This window comes from Grus americana, chromosome 8, assembly GCF_028858705.1.
Source record: "Grus americana isolate bGruAme1 chromosome 8, bGruAme1.mat, whole genome shotgun sequence".
Taxonomy (NCBI): Eukaryota; Metazoa; Chordata; class Aves; order Gruiformes; family Gruidae; genus Grus; species Grus americana.
The window spans coordinates 26,344,698-26,355,938 of record NC_072859.1 but is presented as its reverse complement, the minus strand read 5'-3'; the positions used below and the strand labels follow the sequence as shown (position 1 = coordinate 26,355,938).

The 11,241-nt window shown below is 40.7% G+C and overlaps 1 protein-coding gene across 2 annotated transcripts; it reads left to right on the top strand.

Moving 5' to 3' along the window:
* Positions 1-6: 6 nt before the first annotated feature.
* Positions 7-11,241, top strand: ATPAF1 (ATP synthase mitochondrial F1 complex assembly factor 1). Of its 2 annotated transcripts, XM_054833898.1 has the most exons (9): positions 7-250; positions 582-690; positions 1,242-1,292; positions 1,983-2,045; positions 3,554-3,604; positions 5,360-5,407; positions 7,467-7,562; positions 8,129-8,236; positions 9,163-11,241. In XM_054833898.1, exons 1-9 carry the CDS (start codon positions 60-62, stop codon positions 9,355-9,357), a joined length of 912 nt encoding a protein of 303 aa, XP_054689873.1. In that variant the 5' UTR covers positions 7-59; the 3' UTR covers positions 9,358-11,241. The 2 variants fall into 2 exon arrangements, with proteins under 2 accessions (XP_054689873.1, XP_054689874.1); XM_054833899.1 differs by lacking the exon at positions 1,983-2,045.

The following is an 11,241-nucleotide window of genomic DNA, read 5'->3' as shown; positions in this document are numbered from 1 at the left end:
CGGGGCGGAACGCTGCGGGCGGAACGCTGCGGCGGACGGACCGGGACGGACAGGGCGGTATGGCGGGGCCGCTGCTGCAGGCCTGGGGGCTGGGGGCGGCCCTGCGGAGCCGTGCAGCTCTCCGCCCGCTGGGGCTGCTGGCTCCGCCGTGCCGGGAGGTGGCGGGGCCCGGGCCGGGGTCCGGAGAGGCGGCGCTGGAGGAGAACCCGTTCTACGGGAAGTACCGACACAAGATCCAGGAGCTGAGGAGGTGCCGGGGGCTGGGCCCTGCGGGGGAGGCCGGAGAGGGGGCGGTTGTTGGGGAGAAGGAGGCTGAGGGTTTTTTGGGGGAGGAAGGAGGTAATTTTTAGCTTTGTGCCCTTACAAGAAAGTGGATTCTTGGCCAAATGCCTTGAAATTCACTTACATTGTTGCTGCCAAGTCAGTGAGAGTCGTCTCCCAACGTGATCACCTTGGGTAGAGATTGTTTTACTAATACAGTTAGTTAAAATTTTAGGTGAAGAACTTGAATCAGTAAACATTTTAAAAGGCCAAATGGTGTTAATCACCCAGTGCTGTTAATAGTCCCTTTTCCGATTCAGATCCAGTCCAGATGTGTTTGAATCCCGGATGGAAAAAAGAAATGAAGTGAAGAAGCAGCCCGTGGGATATTCCAGTCAGGGAGAATTTATCAGATGTATGGAGGAAAAGGCAAGGCCAATTTTCTTTGTAATTCACATATATTAAAGCTATAATGTCATTTTTATAGGATCAGCATAATGCTACAAACGTACGGCGTTCCTGTTAGTAAGGAGCCCCAGAATTTCACACTCTGGTTGTTAAAAATAGTTCTGTATTCCAGCATGTTGTTTTGCTGGTTTTTTTGGCTGTAATTTCTGTGCTTGAGGCCTAATTTAGGTGTTTAATTAGTTCCAGATTAGTTTGGCCAGATGGAGTGACATGATCTTGTATTTACAATTTTGTAGTGAATGAAAGAAAGCTGTTCAATAATATTGGATCCAAAATGCATAATAGCTTGCTTTAATCCTTTCTGATCTTGAAATTCATAATTCATGTTGTTACTCATTTTATTCTCCTAATCAATATTTTATTTTAATAAAATGCACTGCAGCAATCTCTAAGTATCTTAAATTTGAGTTCATACTCATCTTGTCAGCAGGCATGTTATGTGTGGCAGGGAAGGCAAATAAATGGTATTAAAGCATCAGTGATAAAAACTAAAGAAGAATGTTTTCTTCTAGGCAGAAGGCTTGGGCACAAAGACATCAAAGGGAGGTTTCACAAAAGATAAGGTAAGGGAAACGAACCTAGGTGTTAGAAGAGGACTTGCTGGCAAATCAGGGATGCAGATTAACTTGTATTGCTACCGTCACTGCTTCAGCCAAGAACTTCTTGAGATAAAACTAATGTTCCTTATGCTATACTTGACTATGAGATACTCATTTAGTCTTGGGATCACATTCAAGTCTTAAAACTCCCAGCAATCTGTTTGTTTTTTTTTTTTTATTACTGAGTTCTTTCTCTGCTGACTAACAAATTGAAAGGGTTAAGCTGCCTTTACAGCATGTAAATACATTTCCAAAGATCAGCCAGTAGAGGGACAAGAGAATGGTTTTATTCTTTCACGTTCTTGTATTTTGGCAAGCTTTCTGTGTAAATCTGCCATCAGAGCATGTATCTGAGATGGCTGAAAGGGAAAGGCTGCAGCTCCTCTTGCAGCTTCAGTAGATATCTGCAGAACTGGAGCAAAGTGTATTCTGTATCCTGAGGGGATCTCTTCTATTCTGCCTGTGTGTGAATCCACTTCTCAGTGTGTTACTGCATATCATCTACTAGTTTCTTTGGCAGTTCAGAGAACTAAGTCACATTGTAAATTGAATTAAGCTTGATTTTGTTCTCTGTAATTGCATCCATTCATTCTAGATTCTCACTTGAATCAGAGAGCTGTCATCCTGCCAAATTCCTTATGCTTTCTCTTGCAGACACTTGATTCGATTCTTGATGTTGAGATGGTGAAAGAAAAATCAGCAGAGGAGATAAAAGAGGTGATGGATTTAAATGGAATAAGGTTTGCCCCACATCTGTGCTTAATAGTAATCTACATGTGAGGATGGGAATTTTGCTTAGACTGAAAAATAAAACATGGCTATGGATGTGTATTTATAAAAAACACATTCATGTGCATATCAATAGTAGAAGATAAAGTTTTTCTCCCTATAGGTAAGTCTGTCTAGGATGTGCCCCCTTGATAAATAATACATCTGGACTTGGTCACTCAAAAACTGTCTGTTGTAATTCTTGTTGTTGCCTTTAATGTGTAGCAGTTGAATTGCCCTCAGCAAGCTCCTGTCAGGTTTGAAGCCAGGTAAAGGGAAACCCTAGCAATAGCTCATGTGGATTACAGTACTGCAGTTCTGCAGGAATGAAAACAAAGCTCCTGCCATCTTCTATCTCTGCTTGCATTATCTGTCTTTCGGGAGTTTCTGTACCGTACTAAAGATGGTTAGGGTAAGGGGGTGAGTGGGTCTGTTTGAAGAAACAGTGGAGGGTGTTGCTGCCCATAGCAGGGGGGTTGGAACTAGATAATTTTTGAGGTCCCTTCCAACCCAATCCATTGTATGAAGAACCGTGTGAATCGAGTTATTCTCCCTAATATCTGCTTGGCTTTGCACTGTATTCCCTTCTGTCTAGTTATAAGTCACATCTGTTCCACATTTCTGATGTAACTTGAGTTGGATCTGTTTGGGTTTTTTTTCTAATCAGACCGTATGCCAAGAAACTTCATGTAGGCATGATCATTTAAGGGGAGCAGTGCATATAAAGGAGTCTTCTGGCACGACTTAGCAGAAATCTAGCTGCTTTCCTGATAGCTTGAGAATGTTATAGAAGCGGTTATGTGCTCTACAGGGAATGGTGTGCAACCAGTTATAGCAGGGAGTGCATTTGATAACTCATGAGTTTCCTTCAAGTTCCTTTATTTCCATTTTATCGATTAAACATTTTACTGACAATTCTCACTAGTTATGTAGGGCTGGGGAAGAGCAACTGAGAGAGTCCTGGGCTCTGGGCTTTTACTTGTACTTGTCCATTTATTAAGAACTTTGAGATTTTATGTTGGTATTGCCATCCTGTTGTGGTGAAGAAGAAGATTGTGAATGCAGAGGAGCGTTACGCAAAGATTTGTCTTCTGTTGAAAATGTTTTGTATGTTCTTTATTAAAAAAACCAACCCAACAACTCAAACCCTCTCGAAATAATTAGTGTGATGGTTGGGGAAAATGCAAGAAGTGCTTCTGATAGCTAGTAAATCTTGAGCCACCTCTGAGACCACTGCTTATTTCTCTTAGCTAGTTGAAATCTGTCATTTGGTACAAGTACTCTGGAACCTTAGAAGTGTGTTGCATTAGCAGGAAAGTCAGTCAGGCTTGATTGAAAAATGACTTCTCAAAGTACCTACAAAGATTAGGTGACAAATGGAATTATTTTTAAAGCATTTAATACTATTGCTAGATGTTTGATTTTTAACTGTAGCTCATTTCCTTTGTTTCCTACAGATTTGGAATCAATATTTTTCTGCAAAACATACGGTTTATGCTGTTATTCCTGTAAGTAGTTGCCTTGTAGTTATGCACTTGAAAGGCCAATGTGCAAAGCTTTCCTTCCTAACTGTGATTCTGTTGCTTTTAAAAGCAATCTGTGAAGGAAAATGAGGTTTCAAGAACAAACTTACTTTCCTGATTGAGTGATATTATTGCCCCAAATAAAGGCTTTTGTTTCCAGAAATGTGTATCCTTTTTTTCCTCCCTTACATCAGCCTCAATAAAGCTAGTACTTTTTTTTTTCTGCACACTTGGCTTGAATTTCCAGGCATTTTTCTATTATGAGTATCCCATACTATTTGCAGGGCCCTAGTATCTATTAAGGTAGCATTTGTATTTTTTTCTTAGAGTTGCTCGTTTTTCTCCCCTCTTCCCTGCAGTACAGACTGCTAACTCAAGTTTAATATGGCAGTGTTGGAGCACTTTGCTAGTAACTTGCACGTGGCTAATCACTTACTTTCATACACTTTAAATTATTGGCAGCGCTGTCTTTCATTGAGATTGCACGGTGCTTCCTGTGATAAGATTGTATTTCTTATTCCTGATAACTTCACCAGATGTTAATTGTTGTTAATCTGCATTAGGCTGAAGGAGTTTTTCTCACTTTTGGGATTTCTGTTTATTCTTTGCAGAGTCTCTATGTAATCGTGATCTCTTAAATCTGTCTTTTTCACAGCTGGGCACGAACTGTGTGTTCCTTGAGTTCTTGAAACCTCGTTTAGACCTGGGGTCTGATTTGCAGTTGTACTTGGCCCTTTGAGCTGCAACTGAAGTGAAGGGAGGCTCCGTTCTAAATGTACGAAGTGCTGTATGCTCTGAAAATGGCAATGGGGGATTTGAAGTCAAGCAGTTTCGTGTTTCACATGGATGTTGTGGAAATAGTTTTCATTGAGCGCCAAAGCCAGGGACTCCAGTTAAGATGGTGTAGGTTTTTCATTAGTGGGGCTGGCACTGTTCTTTGGTGCGCTGTTTTAGAGGAACTTTGGAAGCTTTAATGCAAACCAGATCCTAGGCACATTAGGCAGTAGTTCATGGTGTCATCAGGGGAAGAAGCTATGTCTTTTGCCAGAAGCTCTTTGTTGGCTGAAAGAAGGGCCTCACATAATTCTCGAGTGCTCAAAAGCACACATGGAGGAATTTCGTGTTGATGAACGGCATGTGTTTTCTTTCATGAACACCTTAGAGAAGGTATTAATATATGGTGCTGAGAAGAGCAAGCAAAAGATTTGGGGGAACGCAGAGGACACGTAAATGAGATTGCCAGGTTTCATCAGGGATGACCAAATATGTTTGTGGTTTTAATATAAACCTAAGCAATAAGTATATTATTTGAGTAAATATCTAGGCTGCATTATAATACTGAAGAACAGATGACTATGATGTAAAATCTACTGTTTGGGGCCAGGGATATGTCATCTTGCTCAACTGTTGACACCACATAGATACAGTGGAGCTATTACTGGAAAAGGACACAATGTAAGCCTAAAGCTTGGGCCCCACACCTCCAAGGAGTAACGCTTTGGATCCAAGGAGTTCACTGCAGGGATCTTAGAGACGGCATTGTTAAAATGAGGTACCAATGACATTTAGGTAACTAAGAACTAAATACAGTTTTCCATGCACTCATTGTTAACCGTTCCTGTAGTGAGACCTTCTGTGGATGGAAGTTGTACCCTGTAAAGGTTAATTAGATAATTCTGAATAACTGCGCATCCACATTTGAGTTACGAAAAGTTAATTTCCCTTTCTCTTTCCCCAAAGGCAGAGAAGTTTGATTTAATATGGAAGAGAGCCCAGAAATGTCCATCGGTACGTATGGCAGAGACTCGTAATGCATGGATCTATAGCTGTAATGCATTTCTCATCTCTAAAGCCTCATTCATAAGCTTTTGACCCTCCTATATTCAGATTCATTGTATCAGCTTGATTAGTAAAATCCAGGTGTTCAAATATTTGTCTTAGTGTTCGGACAAAATCAATGGCTATTGATATGTATTCAACGGTTTGATCTAGGTATCAGATATGTAGATAGAAAAGATGCAGGGTTTAGTAATGAGAGCACAGATTCTCCCAGGAAATGGATTTAGCTACGTGCCTCTCGTTTCCATTGATTGATGTGTTGTGGTTAAATCTCTTCCATGCAGTGTTGTGAAGAGCCAAGCCTTGCAGGCCAGCTTCACTGATGTTCCTGCATATCGTTCCTTATTGCTGAAAGCATCCTTGCTTTAACCTGGAGGAACTGTTGTTAGCCATGTAGCCTGTCACCATAGCATTACATTGCATTTACATGGAGAAAGTTAATTCTCTTGTCTTATGGCTGGTGTAAGTTACTCCTCTTTTTATGTTTGTTTACTGGCACTGAAGACAGGCAGGAGTATCTGGAAGGGGAAAAAGGCAAGAAATCAGTATGTTGGGGTTCTGTCCACAGAATGAGCTGAACCTTATAATCTATTAGGCTGCTTTTCCTGATCATAAATATGCATAGCCATGCTTTCTTCACCACACTGGTGATCTGTGATAGGTAAATATTGGGAAGCGAATATGAGCTCTTTGCATGGAAGCCAAACTGGGCAGGCACTATGTTGTGTAAATAATGCATCTCTGTCTCTAGGGGAGTGTGACTTGTCAAAAATGACTGTATGGCATGCACTGCAAAATTGAGTGGTGTTAAGTTCTGTTGCAGAGCATTGTAATTCAACAGCTGTGATGGGAAGGAAGGGGGGAATTGGGTGTAGTCAAACCCTTTATTACAGATCCACAACCCACAGAGTATTTACTCTTAGGTGTATGCCAGCACGGCAAAGCATAGAATACTGAGAGTGTGTAATATGGTTATTTCAGAAATGAGTGAATTCCCAAGATTTGGGTTCACAGTTTCTTGTGTGGGTTGGTGGGTATCTTGTAAGCTTCAATTAGAAGATTCCTGTGTGAATGAGCAGGTTGTTGCTTTGAAGAAGTTAAACTGCAAAAGAGCAGAACAGCTAACAATACAAAGTATATCTTTCTGCAGTTTTGTACCACATGCTGCTGGATTAGTACTGTTTTCTGTTGAAAGTAATGTGTTTTTACAGTAATTTGTGTGCTGAAGCATGGGCTTTGTGCAAATTTCACTGTCCTGAGACAGAAATTAAATGTTTCACTCCATTATGAAAACAAAGGAGCTAAACTTTGCTGTGTTGAGAGGAGTGCTTTTGTAGATCTGAATGGGAGAGTTTACTGAATTGATGGATTGGTCCTGTACATTTCACTTGCCAAGAGCAAGATCAAATATATCTGGCTTCCTGAGCTACTCAGAGCTTGGAAAGTTATTTATAGCTTTAAGTGCATTTCTGTACAGTGCATTGGCATGTAGTCAGGTATCCTGCTTATTTTTCCACTCCAATGTTGTCCTTTCCCTTGGTGTGGGAAAACGAGCAAGTCCCTAGCCTGTGGAGTTGACTAGACCCTATATCTCTAGAGAGAAAATGGTTGCTGCCTGTTCTGGAACAGTTGGTGAAATTACAGGATTAAAAACTCTGAATGCTTTTTATCTTACATTTGACCAGTTCTGCTGTTAATTTTCTAGAAGTGAATGAAAAGGTCAGAGTCTGAATGTTCACCACCATCCTTTCCTTTGTCTGTCTCTCATAATACTGATGATAAATATGCACCAACATATTTGTTTATGAAATAATACTGATAAGGTTAATGCTGGTTTATCGTCGGTTTTGAAGTCTGGTTCCTGCTGTCCTATCACTCTTGGTGGGGTGAAGAAACCCGTTTTTCTGTTGTGGTTGTCTCACTAAAGAGTTTATGCTGGAGGCCAGTATGACACAGGCATCATTCTGTTTTATGAAAGGGAGAATTACTTTTTATCACTTCTCTGCAGTTTCTATATGCTTTGCCAAGAAAAGAAGGCTATGAGTTCTTTGTGGGGCAGTGGTCAGGAACAGAATTGCACTTCACTTCGCTAATAAACATTCAGGTGAGTGGTTGAAAGAAAAAGTAAAAAATGGCTTAGGATCCAGAAATATATAATATCAGCATATTACATTACATAATAATTGGTAAATAGTTTAATGAAGAGGTTATCTAGCTTAAGTTGAAAATATTTGTCAGGGAAAAACTCCCATTAATTATGGGTCCTTAATAAACTTATGGGTATTAAGTGTCTCTAATCTAAAGGACAATGAGATAGAAGTCAAACAGTCTGAAAATAGAAGCAAGAGCCAAATATTTTAGAAGTGTTTGCACAGGCTACATAAAATACCAGTAGATGCTATGAGATGAAATGTCTTTCTTGAAATCGAGGGTTATTTTAAATGCAAAATGTCTTTAGTCAAGAAAAAAAACAACCTAACTCCACAAATCCCTTGTTTTCTGTAAATACCAGGAATAATGAACTAAATTTAATTACAACTGATCCTTAAGCCCTGAAAAATTACTGTCTCCATAGCAGTTAATTCTCAAAAGTTTTGTAATCAAGCCTCAAAATCTGCAATAGAGCCGAAGTTCTTTATGGGATACTTATGGGATATTTATCTCCTTCAGACTCAAGGTGAAACTGCTCCTAGCCAGTTGGTCTTGTACCATTATCCTGAGCTGCAGAAGGAAAAAGGAATAGTATTAATGACAGCAGAAATGGACTCCAAGTTCTTGGTAAGAGAAATCTGTTCATTGGCTTCCTTCATTTTGTGCTGCAACTCGTCCTACAGTTTTGAATTAAAACCAAATTAAAGTCAAGTCTTTAAAAGACCCTTTCCTAAAGAGTGGTCTTACTAGATTTTTTTAACGTAATCTACTTAATAGGAAATCATTGGTCTTTGGCTATCTGGTGATTTCAGCTCATGCATTCTTTTTTTTTTTTTTCCTTACTCTGGGTATTATAGTTTATTGTTGTAAAAAAACCAAAAACCAAACTTCTTTTTTTCATGTTAATGGAAGCAAGTTTAAATGAAAGCTGTTACTACCTGCCAACAAGTTAAAACGTTTTGATGCTTAACACTGCTTGTCAGCTCAGGAGACCTCCAGAGCTTTGTGTTAGGTTTCTGCGTGCCTTTGCTCTTTTCCCTGCGTGTGGGTGTGCTGCTGTTTGCATATCTGTAATAGCACCGTGCTAGGACTCATAGCACTAGGGATCGTACTGGTGGAACAAGATAACTAAGCATCCCACCTCTAACTGACCTACTTATACCAGTTCTGAAATGATGTGCAGAGGAGTCATTAGTAATGCATTTTCCCTGTTGTATCTCAGAGTAAACAATCAATTTGTGCAAATAGGTCAACTGTAGAAGGGAAAGATGAGATTTGGTGCGTCTCCAGTGCCTAAGAGTGGGCAGGGATCATCTTTGACCTCTGAGGTGTATGCTCAGCAGGAGAGTAGTTTAAAGGCACGGGGCTAAAGTGTGGTAGTAGGTCAGGAACAAGAGGGAGGTAGTTTGTTAAGGGATTTGCTAAACTAAGGTGACTTGGGAGTCACTCAATGAGTAGGACTGCAGCCTTTCAGCTGCCAAAGAGTCTTTTTCAACAGGATACTCAACTATAGCAAAACCAGATGGCAACAAATTCTTTGTTTTAACTTGCAGGTGGTCCATGAAGCACAGTGCTTGGCGAATCAGGTGCAGCTTTTCTATGCGACAGATCGTTCAGAGACCTACGAATTAGTGGAGACCTTCAACCACAGATCTAGTGAATTTAAATATATGTCAGTTATAGCAGAGCTTGAGCAAAGTGGACTTGGAAGAGGACTGAGACCTGGTCAGGCTTCTGACAAGTCGTAGAGCCTGACCTGTGAGTGAAGCGAGCCAGCAGCAGGCAGTGGGGTTCCTAGATGGGGTGGTCCTGTCTCTCTTTTGTTTTATGAATTTGAGTTGGCTACAGAAAGGATCTGGAGACATCCTGGGAGTGTGATAGACTAGCCTGTCTGGCACCGATGCAAGATGAGGACTTGGGCCATTTGAACGATAATAACTAATTGCCGAAACGGAGCCCTGTACTTCAGTGTAACTTCATCAGAACGAACCATTTTCCCATCCTGTAATTTACTGCTGCATGCTGTATGTTTGAAATGTGAAATAAAGTGACGGAAAGGGAGCTATGTAATGGACTATAAGGACATCAGGAGACAGATAACAACCAATGTTTCTTCTCAGTAAATGCATTTTCAATGCCCTCCACCATTATAATGACATGGTCCAATGCTTTTTTATCTGTGTGGAATTTATACAGGCTTGCCCATCAGGAAAAGAGAATAGGACTGATGCTCTGAAACAGACTCCTCTTTGTTACTTTGTGTGTGAGGTTCCTTACACAGATGTATACTGTGGCCTGTGTTTTTCTCGGGATTAAAACATAGTGACTAGATTTGTTCTGGGAATTGCGTGCTGCCTAAGTGATACATTAATTTTACCTTGTTGCTGTGTTTCTGTCATAGATGTTTTTCTTGAGGAGTAAGATATTATAAATGTAGGTTTATTTCTGTATATTTTTGAATAGTGAGGAGTTATTGCATGCTTTATAGAATTAATTTTTCTCCGACTGGCAGCTGGTCAGGTAACTACAGATGGTATTTGGAGGGACAAAAAATGGCTCTTGTTCCTATTTCAGGAAAGCCACTATCTCCAATAAAAACAAGATGGAATTGCACAGTAACAGAGCTAGAGCCACCAGCCAGTTTCTTAACTGCTGAGTGACAATGCATGAAAAAATGCATTGGTGTGAGTATGCACAGCAGCTTTAACATGGCAGTGTTGGTAAGAATGTGGCTTTAAAGGACTACAGCTGGTTTTGTTTTTTAAACCTGCCTTCAACAAAAGGATCCCAAGGCATTTGTGCTTTGAGCTTCTCTTGTTTCCATTCCCAGCAGTGGCAGCCAGTGCCTCTGCAGACGAGGACATACTGCAGCAGGGCTAAGTCATGTGCAGCCTGTGCACGGATTACCAACATACCGCCGCTGCACGGGTAGACAAGTAAACAGAGAACAGCCAGGAGCTTCCCAGGAGCAATGCTGAAATATTTCCCATATTCACATCAAATCCCTGGCACTAACTTGCCCTTAGCACTAATTATCTGTTATGTCCAGACCACGTTGCATCTTCCCATCAGCCTGCTGAGGCTGGAAAGCTTTTCTTCCTTTGCCAAAGAAATGGAGGCAAGAAGGGTAGGCAACGTGTCTGTCAAAGGAAGACAAATTTTTTTGGGCAGAGCTGGTAACAGATTTTCTGTGCTACCCTTAACCGTGACCTGCTATGGAGGTTTGATTAGTCATAAAGGACTCTTACACAGTGTTTGCTAGGGTAATTGTAGGACCCTGTGGCTGTAATACTTGCTGTGGCTCCACACTTTCTCAGCCCATTCTTTGGACGTGAACAGTGTTCAGCAAAGCGCTGAAGTAGATAGTAAGGTTTTATTGTTGGGGTCTATTTTAGCAGCAACTTGTATATGTTGGGTTGAACTGTCCATTCAGGGAATTACAAGATGTTTCTAGAAGAGACACATATTCTCCTGGGGCTCTGCAGCAAGAAGATGGTCTTGCTCCTTGATAATATCTTCTTTCTGTTTCTGGTTGTGAGTGTGTGCATAGGAGGGGAATAATCAGAGGGGGTGTGGATAGAGTTATAATCTGAACAGCAAATCACCTTTAATAAAGAGCCTTTCTACTTCTA

Excerpts from the sequence above, each read along its gene's own strand:
- ATPAF1 (XM_054833898.1), top strand. The coding sequence starts at position 60 with ATGGCGGGGCCGCTGCTGCAGGCCTGGGGGCTGGGGGCGGCCCTGCGG. Across the intron at positions 251-581 it reads AAGATCCAGGAGCTGAGGAG|ATCCAGTCCAGATGTGTTTG; the intron begins GTGCCGGGGGCT and ends TTTCCGATTCAG. Across the intron at positions 691-1,241 it reads TCAGATGTATGGAGGAAAAG|GCAGAAGGCTTGGGCACAAA; the intron begins GCAAGGCCAATT and ends GTTTTCTTCTAG.